This window comes from Ipomoea triloba, chromosome 2, assembly GCF_003576645.1.
Source record: "Ipomoea triloba cultivar NCNSP0323 chromosome 2, ASM357664v1".
NCBI lineage: Eukaryota > Viridiplantae > Streptophyta > Magnoliopsida > Solanales > Convolvulaceae > Ipomoea > Ipomoea triloba.
The window spans coordinates 25,289,551-25,305,195 of NC_044917.1; the positions used below are offsets into that span (position 1 = coordinate 25,289,551).

The window sequence follows — 15,645 nt, forward strand, 5'->3', positions numbered from 1 at the left end:
TTTTTTTATATTCCATCTCTATTTTATTGTAAGTAATTTCCCTTTATTAAATCATTGCCTAATATAAACAGATTGTAAAGATGATATAAATATTTATGCTTGTATTCAGTTTTTTGTAGGATATTAACATTTGAAATTTGGTTATAAATGGTTATAAATTAAAATGTAATAAACTTGAATATTTAAATCATAATCAAGAGATAAATAATCTTAACATATATAAATTTGTCAATAATTTCCATTAAAAGATTAACATTTTTAAATCAGTCAACAATTATGTATATAAATTTTCCTTTGTGCATATATACATATATATACATAATAATCCGTATAAATTAATTAAAAATATTTATGATTGTATTTTGACACCTTTTGCCATAATAATCCGTATAACCTAATATAAACAGATTCTGAAGATGATATATATATACACATATATATACATAATAATTCGTATAAATTAATATAAATATTTATGCTTGTATTTTGTCACCTTTTGCCATAATAATCCGTAGCCTAATATAAACAGATTCTCAATAGGAAATTATGAATATGAAATTAATGTATAGGAAATTAATAGACAATTATGGAACGGTAATTCGACATTCAGCATAGAAATAACCATAATAATCCTTTCGCTAATATAAGAAGCTCTGTAGCCTAATATAACGTATAGGTAATTAATGTAAATTTGCAGGAGTAGGAAATGAACTCCTTATTGGAGAAAATGAAAAAGGAAACTGGTGAAATTATTATTATTATTATTTTTTTTTTGAAATCAAACTGGTGAAATTATATTGTTCTTTGGATAAATTATTAATTACTAAGTCAATTTTTAAGAATGTTTGATTAACTTAATATAAGAATTATTGTATTTTTTATATTCCATTTCTATTTTATCGTAAGTAATTTCCCTTTATTAAATCATTCCATATGTCGCAATTTAATGGCGATCAAAATTAAAAGCATATACAATAAATATTCTCAATAATTAGGTTGTACGTATAGTTGAATGCTTGATTAACTTAATATAAGAATTATTGTATTTTTTTATATTCCATCTCTATTTTATTGTAAGTAATTTCCCTTTATTAAATCATTGCCTAATATAAACAGATTGTAAAGATGATATAAATATTTATGCTTGTATTCAGTTTTTTGTAGGATATTAACATTTGAAATTTGGTTATAAATGGTTATAAATTATAATGTAATAAACTTGAATATTTAAATCATAATCAAGAGATAAATAATCTTAACATATATAAATCAGTCAATAATTTCCATTAAAAGATTAACATTTTTAAATCAGTCAACAATTATGTATATAAATTTTCCTTTGTGCATATATACATATATATACATAATAATCCGTATAAATTAATTAAAAATATTTATGATTGTATTTTGACACCTTAGTTTAGTCATGGGAATATTTGATGCCTTTGAAAGAGACCTCACGGATTCCAGAATGCATGGGCAAATAAGAAAAAACGTATAAAATGGACATTGACATGACTCTGAAATTACATTTCCATAGTTTATTACAGAGTATTTTATTTGTGGCAAGATGTATAGATATATAAGATTATTGGCATTCATAACTTTCTAGCACTTCCATATTAAGCGCGCACACAAACACAGACATGTGTATTCAAATATGTTTGTCTCTGAAGGCAATTTTGTGACTGCATTTTCTTCACCAAATATTTTGCAGATTTGACCAAGCTAACCAAAAGGGTGTACTAAATGGATACTTTCCTTGGTTAATGGTTGGCTATGGAGTTGGCTCGTTTTTTTTTCCTTCAGTATTCAACTGTCTCGTATGTTTGAACCTTCTGTATGGAACCTCATTCAGTTCCTTAATCAAACCAATAATGGATTTTTGCAGGCCTCTGCTTTACTTACTTGGGGTTGTATCTAATGAATGGACACGGTCAACCTGCTCTCCTAATTAGTTTGTACGTATAGTTGAATGATTAATATGTTAAGTTAGAAACTGTTGTTAATGATTTGGAATCTTAGTTATTGATATGTAAAAATGAGGTTGAAATGCTAGAATTAGACTTTGAAACTGTGAGCCGACGTGCAGGGAAAAAAAAAACACGGCAGCAAAACAAAACATGGCAGAAACAAAACATCTATTTATATTAAATATTATGCTTACATAAAACGGAAGTCCTAATATATTATATTTCTGTAAAAACAAAACATGGCAGAAAAAACTATATTAAAACATAACGTGGCAGGGAAACATAATGGAAGTCATTATATTATATTTTCGTAAAAATATAATGGTAATCAAAAAAGGGGTTGTATTCGGGTTTCGTTGGAAACCCACGACTGTTGAACCCAATCTTGATGGATTCTTATATTATCTCTGTGATAAAGAGTCTCCTCACCGAAATGCTCGAAGTAGACATAATAACGGTTCCTGTATTCCCCGGTGATTTGACCGACCCACCAACCGTCATTGTCGAAGGCGTCCACTACCTGGTACATATTGAAAAAGGTGGACTGCACTTGCGGCGGCTGCAGGCGGATTTGTGCGAGGGGAACGTTTTCCCTCAGTGGGGCCGAAAAGTCGTCCGTGACTAAATTTTTGTATTCAACTATGTAGACATCGCCGGTCAATTGACCCACAACCGTAGCCTCGTAGTAGGATCCCATGAAGCCTTCATCATTGCTCGTCACTTCCACCGCATCGCCAATCCGGAAACCAACAGTTTGTGGAGTCATCATGGTTCTTGATTTTCCAAGAAAACAGAGCATATATACATAAAACACGTTTGATGAATAGGAAAACAGAATGAATATGCGAAAATAAAATAAATACAATTGATAGTCTAATCCTTACCTTTCAAATTCTGTAGAACTTTGCTGGTAATTCTGTAGAACTTTGCTGGTTTATCACTTCCTCGTAGATTGCAGAATGAATATGTTTAGTTGTGCATATATACATATATATATACATAATAATCGGTATTGTCTGTCAATAGGAAATTATGAATAGGAATTTATTTCCATAATAATCCTTTGGCTAATATAAACATCTCCGGAAATTAATGTATAAAAAAATTAATAGACAATTATGAATAGGAAATTTGGCATTGAGCATAGAAATTAACCATAATAATCCTTTGGCTAATATAAACATCTCCGGAAATTTGGCATTTAGCAGAGAAATTAACCATAATAATCCACCTGCCAATATAAACAGTTCCGTAAAATAATTGCAATAAAATAACCATAATTGAAAACCATAATAACCATAATTGAATCACCAATAAATTAATTTAAAATAATAAATAAATAAAATAAATGAATTTACCAGAATGCCCCTAACTTTGAGCGGGAAAGTTTAGAAGGAGGATATTGTTATTATATATAGATAGATTAGAGCATGAGCTCTACTCTCTCATTCATTCTGTAATATTCCTTCCCAGAGTAATGAAGAAAACTGTTCTCTATTGCTAAGTTCATGCTTCCCGTTATGGTATCAGAGCCTCCTCGGAGGAGTTCCTATGCCGCCGCCGTCTCCGGCGAGGCAAATCAGGAGAGGCGAACAGCATCGCCGACAGTTCGATCGCCGGCTCGCACATCGTCGACGACGATTCCGCAGAGGAATCCTATTTCACAAACACAGAGAAATCGCAAGGAAGTAATCATTTATTAAATTACGGTTTTTTTTTAATTCAATTGTGTTTCTATCGTTTGTTTGTTTATTGTCTTTTTTTAATTACTATTTTATTTGGGTTTTTTTTTTGGGATTTTTGCTCCTGTTTGTAATGTGTGCCACGGTGTGTTAACTGTGTGCCATATTTATTGTAATTAGTTTTCTGGTAATCATTTTTGTCTGTTTTTTGTTGTCAGCAAAAAAACAACACGGGGCACCTTCAGTGGGGTGTTCGTCGCAGGTTGGGAACACTGATGATGATTTTGTTGATGAACCCAATGTTGTTGATGTACAAGTAGCTTATTATATCAGTATTATCAACACAAAAAAAGGGGAATGTAGATTGAAATTAAAGTTGAAATATTTGTGTAAAGAATGACAAGAACCTTTGCTCCAAGAGAAGTAGGAAACAAAACATGTTGATTTGTCCAATGTCCTGGCAAAGAAAAGAGAGCATTAACAACAGAAATTAGGAAGCTGAAGACCATAACACATGCAAGTACTCATAGCTTATACACCAAAAAAATTAAGTCATCAATGTAAAGTATATTTAGAGGCCAAAACACTAAATTATGCTGGTATCAAACAAATACTTTAATAAGGAAGGAATCAAATTTCTGAAGCAAAAACACCAAATATATCAAGGTGATGTCTAAACCAACTGCCCAGCAACAAATAATGGCATAGCATGTGAAAAGCAAATGCAAAAGCCTTGCCAAAGCATGAGAAAAGAGTGAGAAATGAAGAGTGAGCACTTCATTTTACCTGTTTTTGCATACATTATTTTATTTGTCTAGAGCAAATTGATGAGTCTAAAAGACTACAAGAACTTAATGGCATTTTCTTTTTAAAATAATGAAAAACATAATCAGCATTCCTGGCTAACGGTCACAATGCCAAGATGGCACACAATTTGAAAACAACAAAAAGTGCAAAGTGTTAAAACAAGAAAAGAATATTTAGCAGCCTGTGAACAAATATACTATCAGCAGTCAGTAACCGAGTCATGATCTATCTCATATTATTCAAAAGGCCGCAATACAAGCTCCTAGATCAAGCACAATAGTGACAGTAAAGACAATAATCAATTCATTTATTCAACTCGGGCAATCTCCATAACTCCAAGTGTAATGCCCCAACTGCCATCATAGGGTAGTCAAAGCTTGTGAATAGGCAGCACTACCCTTTTTTGTCATAAGCAGCTATATTTTGAGGTTCAGATTCTGGACTAAACAGGCGAACCAGCAATGCAGTGGTAGAGCTCGTAGATACTTCTCCACAAGCTGCCCACCTAAGACTTCAAGGAATTGTGATTCTAGTTAGGGCCTGCATTACCATGAACAGTATGAACTGTGACACACTTTTTGTGGTTATCAATACCTATAAAAGGTACAAATTAAACATCATCTTGTACTTGCATCAAAGCATACTTGCTAATAAGCTACTTCGACACACACCAACATTAAGGTAATCACACATTACTGATGCAATTTTTAATGTATGTTTAGTTGTTTTGTTAATATTTGCACTTCGTTATTATAAATCTGTTGTCCTTATTCTTTTTTTTTTTTTTGGTCATACTTCAAAATCATTGTAAACATACAATTTATCATAAGGCGGCACACAAGAATTACATCACCCAGTCTCGGCAACATCTTTGTTAAAAATCCATCCATTCCATAATTACATTTATGCTGATATGCTATGTAAATACAAATCATACCTTAATTACTTCCAAAGACAAAATCACTTATTTACACTTATTACCATCAATGTGTCGTGATATGTACCACATCAGATGATAATCTCAACCATTAATTTCATTATATTGGATGGTTTAGATTACACCTCAATTAATCTCAAATTAAGGTGTCCTCGATTGAATAGGTATATATATATATATATATATATATATATATAACCGACCACCTATTAACAAAACAAAAATGATTCCGCAAAGCAATAATCATAATGTCATTAAGGAACGGGCGTATAAGGTTTATTTTGTTGGGACATAATTGGCTCTGTTTTCTCATTCATCCTGTGCAGTTGTGGCATTACCATCAACCTGTTCAATAATGTTCACCGCCGACCCATCTTGGATCTTGATGCCCCTGCTCCTCTTTCCGATTGCACGCGGAAATGCTCGCACCTCACCACTCAACATAAATCCTCGCTCCGCCCCTACACCTTTGACCTTACCACAATAATCGTTAAAATTTTGCAGGCAATGTTTGGGGCTGTCCAATTGGGATTATTGGCGGCCTGCGTTGTTCTCTTCGTTCCGCTAGTCATGGCGGGATGGCACTTGAGCCGCAACAAGATGCTCTTCTTTAGCTGCGCTCTCTTCATCACCCTCTCCGTTGGCGTTCATTTGGCCCCTTACTTTCCTGCCATCTCCTCTTTCGTTTCCTCCCCAGGTTTACAATCCTCAGATTCAAATCCAAATTCCTGCATTTCTTTACTTCATCAGGTCGCATTTACTACTAACACTACTGATCTTTACGATAAATCTTGGGAGTGGAAGTGGGTGCATTCTGAACCGGCGGATCGGTGTGGATTCCAGAAGTTGGGGAAATCGGATGCTTTGGATTTGTTAAACGGGTCGTGGGTTGTGGTGGCTGGGGATTCTGAGGCCAGGTTGGTGGCGGTTTCGCTGTTGGAGTTATTACTGTGGCCAAATGAGATGGAATTGATTAGGGGTGATTTGTTTAAGAGGCATAGTGATTATAGCATTGTGGTGGGTAAAATTGGGATGAAGCTTGATTTTAGATGGGCCCCATATGTGAGTAATTTGACTAGTTTGATGTTTGAGTTCAAGGAGAAAAATAATTACCCTGATGTATTGGTGATGGGGTCAGGACTATGGGATATGCTACATGTGAATGATGCATCAGATTATGGTTTTTCACTTAAGTTGTTGAGGGATTCACTAGTTATGTCGTTGCCCGTTTACCTGGATACTGTTTCTGCTCGTTCCCCGCAGTTGTTTTGGCTTGGCATGCCAATGCTGATAAATTCAATGTTGAATACAAATGCAAAGCGGGAGAGGATGACGGATGCTCATTGGCAAGCTTACAATGACGAGCTCTATAGAAGTAAGCTGCTGCTACAATTTGGTGGCCCCTTTTTCTTGTTGGATTTTCATACTCTCACTCATAACTGCGGGGTTGAATGCACTACTGATGGTATGCATTACAATGGGATTGTCTACGAACCTGCAGTTCAGATCATGTTAAACGGGTTGCTTATAGAATCTAACCAGAAGTTATGATGGAGGGTGGTTGTTGTTTCTCCTCTATACTAGAGTTGCTCCGACATTTGAGAGAGAAAGAGGGTACTTGTGAGCCAGAAAAGCTTGCATCAATTCTGGTTAGGCCTTGCGTTAATCAGAAACTGTTAATTTAATAGCAAAGTTTTTGTGATAATAGTTTACATTGAAGTTTGTGGCCACTCATTTCTCTATCGTGTACAAGTGTATTGGGTATAGTTTAATATCAACTCACACACCTGTATTGTAGAGCAAGAAAAGTCGACTACTCTGAATCATTTCTTTCATCCAATCTTGATGTGAGCATATATATATATATCATTTGATACAGTGTAATGTGCATGGGATCTCACTTTACCTTTCTCTTTATGTGTAGGACTTTGAATGAAAGATTATATAGCATTCTTTAATGTTACTCCAAATTTTTTACTTTTAAAATCAATAAAATTTCTTTTGCTTCTCATATATGATGATGGAATTTTAACTGTTGCCATTTTGATAAAGTGATGAAATTTCCAAACCTTAAAAAATTGTGGTGAATAATTTTATTGACGAAGTACCATTCCTTTTGTAGTACTCAATGCATACTTGTTAATCTATTATGGATTTTAGCATTGTATTTATTAATGTTGGATCTGCTTAAAAAACAGAAAAGGAATTTATCTTGGCAAGCAGCATGATGAAATTAGTTGGTGGACATGACACTGAGTGTGTGTGAGGATTCTAGGGTTTTAATCAAATTGAATGGAATTTATTGTTTAAAAATTATGCTTTTGAAGAAATTCCTTTCTTTGAAATGGATCAATTGTATATGAAAATATTCTTTAATGGCCATTCACAGAATTATCAAGTTGGTATCTGCTATACCGTTCTCAGGAGTATCACATCATGGCAAGATATATTCTGCTTTTTGTTATTGAAGCTAACTTTTACCTTTCTGACAAGAAGTTTGTCTTTAAACTAGTTGTAATTGTTTTATGTAGTATTCATTAAAAATAAGTCTGTTGTTCTATGTAGAAAGTTAGTTTTGTCTTTTTATTTATTTATTTATTTATATATTTTTTTATTCCCGTGCTCTCTGCAATGCTTCTATTATTGACGATGACACTCTTCCACAGCTTCCTGAAGGCACATTTTAGAGGATACCCTGGAAATATTTTAACCCCCATGTGAAGCTGGAGATAGCATACAATGGAGTTTTATCAATTCTTTAAAAGAGGTTAGGTATAGTTTGCTTTTGTACATTAACTTTCTTTATGGTCTGACACTCCTCAGTCTTTTTAGTGGATTTCATATGGGGTAATAAATAAAATAGCTGTTTGTTTTTTCTACTGGTAATTTGGAGTTACTATAGGTAATAATGGCATAATATAATTCCCTTGCATTTTAAGAACATGAATCATGAATTCGTCACTACTTTACTGAGCAGTGTGAGCTTTCCATTGCTCCAAATTCTCTCATAGCAGTGTTTGGGGTGGTTTCACCGCTTCAACTGCTATAGCCTATAGTTCAAATTCCCATTGTACCCAACCCAAGGGGGTTGGGGCGTTTGGAGTTTTTGGGATATTTATACCCTTACTAATTTATTAGTCATTTGTATACTCATGTAAATGTCTTTACTCTTTAATAGTCGTTTACCATTATCATTTCAAACTCACTAATCTTTTTCCAACCACATAAAATCTCACCTCTCTCATTGCTTTAAAGACTACAATTTCAAACTCACCACCACAGCTCTAAATGCTCCAAACTCAATCCCTCCCAAATGAAGCTTAAATGGCAGTTGTTTCTCCCTTTCTGGCTTAAGTAGCCTTTATAGCAAGCTGTTTTATCCTATCTTTCATATTTCCTTTATTGCACAATTTCTTAACAATAGAATTGTCAAATAGACATGAAACTATGAAGTAACTAACTTCAATAGGGAAATCTATAAAGTTCCTCTCTAATATACATCTTTAATTCCCAACACTTGATATACGAATTGGGACTTTGGTACAAGCTTGTTAATATCAATCAGGCATTGGGGCTTGGATATAAAGAGTGACAAAACATGTTTTATCATATTAATTGCAGTATTCTATTACAGAAATTACACTACAAATAATTACAGTTATTTGAAATCATAAAATTTCATTTTTGCCACTTCATGTTGCTTTGCATGAAAAAGTGGCGTTTCTCTTTAAAGCAAAGCAGGGCTTCATTGCTTTGATTTTCGCTTTAAAAACTTTGCTTTGGTTTGTGATTCTCTTTGAAAGGTAATGGAAGTTTGAACTGTAGAGATCCTTAATTAACATGAGCTGGTAAGATGATCTGAGGAGTGAAGAGGATGTAGCATTAAGTTTGGTAGTCTAAAATATTTACACATTCAGAAGTCATTGCATTTTTTCTTCATTTGTACTGATATGCTTCTTACTCCCTTTGTCCCATTTTATCTGTCCTATTTACTATTCATTGGTCAAACTAACTCTTTCTTCATTGCTTATTTTCTTTAGTAATATTTTATTATTTTTAAATTTAATTTTTTGTGTTTAATAGTATTTTTAATGTAGTTTCTAAATATATAAATTTTATATATTAATGCTAAACTTAATATTATGAAAAATTGGATTAAAAATAACTTCAGTCAAGCCTCGTTAAACAAATTAGACAACCAAAATGGGACGGAGGTAGTATTATTTTATTGATCACTCGTTACTCAATGTCTCTTACTGCTGTTGCGAAAGATTTGGGTTTTTATTTGTTCATCCCTTACCTTAGTTTCGCTGTGCAGGGAGCATACATAATCAATGGGAACTGCAAAAACATCATGAATATGTCTCAATCTGATCAATCAGAACTTTGGCGCTCTGTTGTAAACCGTATGTGTATCCAAATAATACTTGCTACTTCTATTCTCTGTTTCTTCTATTCTTTAGATTTTTGTTCAATATGATAACTTGCAATTTCTATAAACTATGCTTTCAAAAACTTTTGTTGTGGCAATCTAAGTGAGGATTGAGAAAGTTCCCCTTTGATTGCTTAGTTACATTTACAGTGAATATGTTATGAGCTACAGGCAACAATTATGTGTTTATGTTACATGCTTGACATAAATCTAGACTTCTGATCACTAGGTGTACAATATATTCTCGATACTTAATTTCTACATTATTCCTAAATCTATAATCTATTTATCAATTTAACTGTTAAACCACTGTTAGTATTTTCCAAAAGTTGGTGCACTCTATGCCTATATGCATCAATTTAACTATTAAATACAACTGCTCCAGGTAATCTGGAAGCTTATCTCCGAGTTTCTTCTAAGCTTAAGCTGGGTATATATGGAGATGATTTTTCAGTAAAATTGGATTCTTCCAAGTCTTGACAAAGCAGTAGTGATGGAGATGCTCCTGGAGCAGTAAAAACATGTGCCAGAAATTCACAAGGTTATTTGTTTGGAAGAATGAATTTTAGCATTCTTCTATAATTACCCTTCAAATAAATTAATTCTTGTGATATCTCGTTTTTGCCTTCAAGAAAGTGCAATGACTTGTATTATTAGGAAGTGATGATAGGGTTTAAAATTTAAATATAGACTGGTACTATTTATATTCAACAAAACAGAAACATAATTGGTAAGAGTAGACAAGCAGTTGCTCCCCCCTCCTAAGTCCTACCTTTTTGTTCTTAAATATCAGCAATAACTTAAGAAAAACAACTAGGGAAAATTCAGCCTTGCAAGGCTATATGTTCATTCGAATAGTGAAGATACTATTGTGATCAACCTCTGGAATGGCATTTAAAGTACTGGTTTTTATAGCTCTACTTGTAAATGTGATGTGGTTTTGCCTGCCCAAGTTTTTTGTTATATTTGTATTGTTTTGTGCTGTGCGTGTCAGGTAGAATTCCAGTTCGGTTGTATGTTCGGAGCCCTACTGGGGATTTAGATTATGTAGAAGTTGCACCTGTGGTTGAAAGTTGGGACAAGATCCCTTACATTAAGCGACCCATTGAGATTCACGAAGATGGTTTGTAGAAATGTTATTCAGTGGTTGCATTTTTGTTCCTAGTTGGCAAATTGTGGGCAAGGACAACAGTCACAGTGTGAATGTTTCACTCTCTTGTGGGGTGGTTCTTTTTGGGCATCAGGCACTAGCTCTTCTGAGTCACCATGATTTACCTCTCCACAATCGTATCTCACCGAGGTGTGGGACCCCTAGAACGAGAGATTTCTTTCACCTTTTGTGGGTAAGGTTAGTTATTGGGATGAAAGTACAGTTATGATTGTTGGCTGCATTTCTATAAGACTATAATTAAGTAATGCTGTTCTTTTATATTGTGCTTTTCTTTTAATTTGGCCCAATTGTTATTATTCCCTTGTTTGATTATCTGATCTTTTGGGATCTTTTAGAGATTTCTCAAGATGGTAGATGGATTAAACTTCAAGGATGGTAGCTTTTTTGTCAGCTTTTAGTGTCAAAGTAAGTATGCGGTCTCATACAAGTTTTTGCCATCAATTATGAAGAAATTTTACATTATTGTTTTGTGTGGTTTAAAATTAAAAGTAAAAAGGTAGGTGAATATTGCAAGAAAGAATGGGGTAGACAAGATTTTTAAAATAGAAGGCAAACAGCTATGGCTTAAATAGTAGGGAGCTTTTTCTTAAGTCTCCCTCAAAGAAATTTAATATTCTTTTTGGCAATAGCAGGAAAAGACTGCAACTTGAATAAAAGACCAAATATTATAATTAAACACTTTGCCATTTTTATTCTTCAATATATACATATAATACAAAGTATAAATGTTAAAGAAAACTAATTATAAAAGACCGAAGCTCGACTCATATTCGAGTCAAGCAACTTGCTATTAATAATTTTGTTGTGTTTTCATACCATTCTGGTAATAATATAAAAATGCAACAATGAATTCCTCAGAAGTTTCTCCCAAGTTCTGTTTGACAATAGCTTATATATGTTAGCAGCCTCCTGGATGTAAGCTTGTATCACATTACACAACATACAGTACTTGTGTGCTCAAATAGTGTGTGTTTTTTGGAGTTTGTTAATTGTTTTAAAATGAAGTGGCCATAAATGTTGTCTGAAAGATGAAAGAATGGCTTTGCTTAATGTCCATATTCTCGGGTTTCCAAGTGTAATTTCTATACTTTTCTTTCCATTTTCCAGCTTTTACTTCGCTCAAGAATTTGAAGGTCTGCTTTAATGGGTTCGTGGGGAGCATTCCTCCAGCTATTGGAAACTTGTCTGCTTTGGTTGCATTGTCAATTTGTCACCAAGGAAGAACAATCTCACAGGAACTCTGCCCGGTCAAGGTAAAACCAAATACTAGAATCATGTTTTTCAGCATGCTATGTCCCTTTAGGTTTCAAGAATATTCATTATGCTACTAAATTCAATATGCAGAATTTTGTAAGCTTAAAAACCTCGAGGAGTTGGATCTCAGTGATAATCGCTTGGAAGGATTTCTTCCTCCATGCTTTTGCAACATGACCTCCCTTAGGCTAGTAGACCTTTCTTCAAATCATCTTTAATTTGATTATCTAAATATATGATAAAAAAAATTCATCCGTAATTTACTAGTTATTATTATAATAATAGTAGTATAAGGACACAAAATATAAATTACCCTAGAATTTCAATTGTAATTCATAAGGGATCTTCATGAATTAATGGAATTGCAATTCTATAAAATTTGATAGGAATAGAATTACAATTTCATCCTACCATAACTACCAAACACTCCATTACAGTTTCTTAAAAGAGACTACCTGATATCGCGGGGCCCGCGGGAAGCGGCGTTCGAGTCTGTTGCGTCATTGTCGCAGGGGAGGGTCCGAATCTGCTGTGTGGTGATTTAGGAATTTTGGGTGCTCTCACAAAAAAAAAAAAAAAAAAAAAAAAAACGGGAATTTAGGGTGCTCTTAAAAAAATTGGTTAATTATTCAATTCCTATGATGATTAAGATTGGGAATATTTTATTCCTATTATGGTTAAGATTAGGCATACTTTGTGTGCTTATCAATATAAATATAGGTTATGCATCGAATTGAAGAAGAAGAAAAAAGTATTACACCATCGTTTACGCAGGCCTGAGTTTTGTACGTCTCTCAAAGTGGCTGCTACCCTTGGAGTTTTACAATAAGCTGGTATTATTATTATTTTATTGAATTCGTATTTTATTTACTTATAGTTTGAGTTTTTCTCATCTTGAACTCTTCCCTAAACTATATGTTTAATCTACTTTATTACTACGTATTAATTAATTAGCTTTAATTTCATAATATATAATTTTGCTTTGTTGTGTATTATTCTTTGATTATTATCTGGGAGACCTTAGGGTCATAGGCTGCTATGGACAATCCAGTAGTTATTTATCGCCCAAACAGGGGACATCTGACGAGTGGATTAGCATGCCATTTTATTTATATATTTTTTAAAATTTTATCACGTAGTAAATTTAGATCATACTAACATAACTAAACAATTGTATTACGAAATTCTTGCCGGCCTCTATACTTGTGTATATATGAATCTTTTCAATTTCATTTTTTCTTTTTAGGTAGATGGAGAGAGACAAAACAAATCATTGTCAATCATCTATTCCTCCTCAGGTTCCGTGGTTTCTATACTATAAAGGGAAGCGATCTAATACTCAAATATTTTTTAATATTATTAATAAAGAACGCACTTGGGAGATCAAGAACATGCCAAACAAATTTGTATGCACAAACTCACATGGATGGATGGTGATGCGTAATCCGAACCGAAATTCTAGTGTATGTTTTTTATTAAATCTTGCGACCATGGAAAAGACGATGCTACCCCCTTTGAAACTCAAAACATGGAATTACTGCATACTCACGTCGCCTCCAAGTGACCCTACATGTATTGTTGGGTTCTTCCATTTAAATCGGCTCACTTTTTGGCATCTCGGTGAAAAGATATGGAGGGAACACAAGTTTGATGTCGAGGATGATGCAATGGATTATATCGTTTACTGTGAAGGAAAATTTTATTGTATGAATTTGAATCATGATACTATCATGGAAGTGATGGTATTGAATGATCATAAATGTGAAATGAAGCAATTAAAAGTAGAAAAACCAGGATGGGATACTCCTGGTGGGGTAATGTCTGAATCTTACTTTATTGAATCTCTTGGTGAGATTTTTCATGTTATTATAATATTCGCTGGGATTTTTGGTGATAAAATACTGGAAATATGTGTGTTTAAATTGGATTTCAAAAAGTTAGAATGGAAAAGAGTAAAAAACTTAGGTGATCAGAGAGTATTTTTTCTTGACTGCACAATTTCTATGTCATGCTCAACCAGTGGATTGTCGGGCTGTATTAAAGAAAATTCGATATACTTCACTCGCTGTGGTGAAGTTGATTTGAGGAGTATTTACATTTATGATATGGAAGAGAAGACTATCACAACATGCTTAGTTTATCCGAATACTGTTCACAATGTTACTCAAGGACAATGGATAATGCCAAATATTTAATAGTACACGTTTAATTTGTAGTGCGTACAATTACTTTTTATGGACAAATTGAATATATGTATATTACTTCCTTTGTCGCATTTTTGATCAAATCAACTATTTCTTCTTTGTTTATTTTCTTAATTATATTTTATTTATTTTTAAATTTGATTTGTTGTATTTGATAGTATTTTTACAGCACGTTTGGTTCACGGAATGAATTTGGAGGGAATAGGAATACTATTTCACAGGGAATGGAATAGGTAAAGAATAGGACAGAAATTGTATTCTGTTGTTTGGTTCGCTGAAGGAATAGACTTTAAGAATTGTATTCCGATGTTTGGTTGGTTAAAGTAATAGAAATGAAATATGTTTTAAAGACATAAATACCCTTATACAAAATAATAATAATAATAATAATAATAATCATAATCAATATTATTATTATTTTGAATAATCATTATTATTATTATTATTATTATTATTATTATTATTATTATTATTATGCAGGACACACATGTATGTTTGTTTATATCTAAGTTGCCTTTAATTAATAATTCTTTAATATAATAATAATCATAATAATAATAATAATAATAATATATTTGTTAGAGAGATACATGGAGGTTGAGAGATTCACTCCTGGCCTAAGATTTTTGAGTTTGAATATGTGGTTAACATTCATTTTTCTATATAAATAGCTTAAATTTTTCTATTTTCATTTTTCTATACAATTATATATTTTCACTGACAGTTCTCACTGGTTTACACACACAAACAAATATATATATATATATATATATATATATATATATATATGCAAAGAACGCTTTTTCTTTCCGTTGAGGTTCGGGGAGCAAATTTTTAACGAAAATTGTTTTTAACAATTCGACTCATATTTGCAAAAAGAAGGTTCTCTTCCCTTTCTGGTATTTTGATAACGGATTAAATCAATGAATTAGAACGAATCAACTGATCGATGGTCTATATTTTTTATACTTCTATTTTTTATACTTTATATTATAGTGAATGGATACTTTAAATCCGAATTCTAATTCTATTAGATAATATGATTCCATACCAAACCAATTCTCAAATTCCCCTTTTAGAGTTTTCAACAACAAACCCCTTATTCCTCGATTTGAATAGAAATTCACAGAAAACATTTTTCTATTTGATAATATATATATATATATATATATATATATATATATA

The 15,645-nt window shown here is 32.7% G+C and overlaps 3 protein-coding genes across 3 annotated transcripts; 2 read left to right on the top strand and 1 right to left on the bottom strand.

Annotated features, from left to right (window-relative positions):
• Positions 1-2,301: 2,301 nt before the first annotated feature.
• On the bottom strand, positions 2,302-2,739 carry LOC116010968 (protein AGENET DOMAIN (AGD)-CONTAINING P1-like). Its single transcript, XM_031250460.1, has one exon. The coding sequence runs from the start codon at positions 2,737-2,739 to the stop codon at positions 2,302-2,304; it is 438 nt and encodes a 145-aa protein (XP_031106320.1).
• A 2,942-nt stretch (positions 2,740-5,681) lies between these two features.
• On the top strand, positions 5,682-14,155 carry LOC116010000. The gene is made up of 9 exons (XM_031249241.1): positions 5,682-7,048; positions 8,066-8,166; positions 9,718-9,805; positions 10,217-10,372; positions 10,826-11,179; positions 11,338-11,407; positions 12,110-12,255; positions 12,694-13,089; positions 13,503-14,155. The coding sequence occupies exon 1, from the start codon at positions 5,907-5,909 to the stop codon at positions 6,948-6,950; it is 1,044 nt and encodes a 347-aa protein (XP_031105101.1). The 5' UTR covers positions 5,682-5,906; the 3' UTR covers positions 6,951-7,048; positions 8,066-8,166; positions 9,718-9,805; positions 10,217-10,372; positions 10,826-11,179; positions 11,338-11,407; positions 12,110-12,255; positions 12,694-13,089; positions 13,503-14,155.
• On the top strand, positions 9,646-12,433 carry LOC116010970 (autophagy protein 5-like). The gene is made up of 5 exons (XM_031250461.1): positions 9,646-9,805; positions 10,217-10,261; positions 10,826-10,954; positions 12,110-12,255; positions 12,347-12,433. Exons 1-5 carry the CDS (start codon positions 9,646-9,648, stop codon positions 12,431-12,433), a joined length of 567 nt encoding a protein of 188 aa, XP_031106321.1.
• Positions 14,156-15,645: the final 1,490 nt, after the last annotated feature.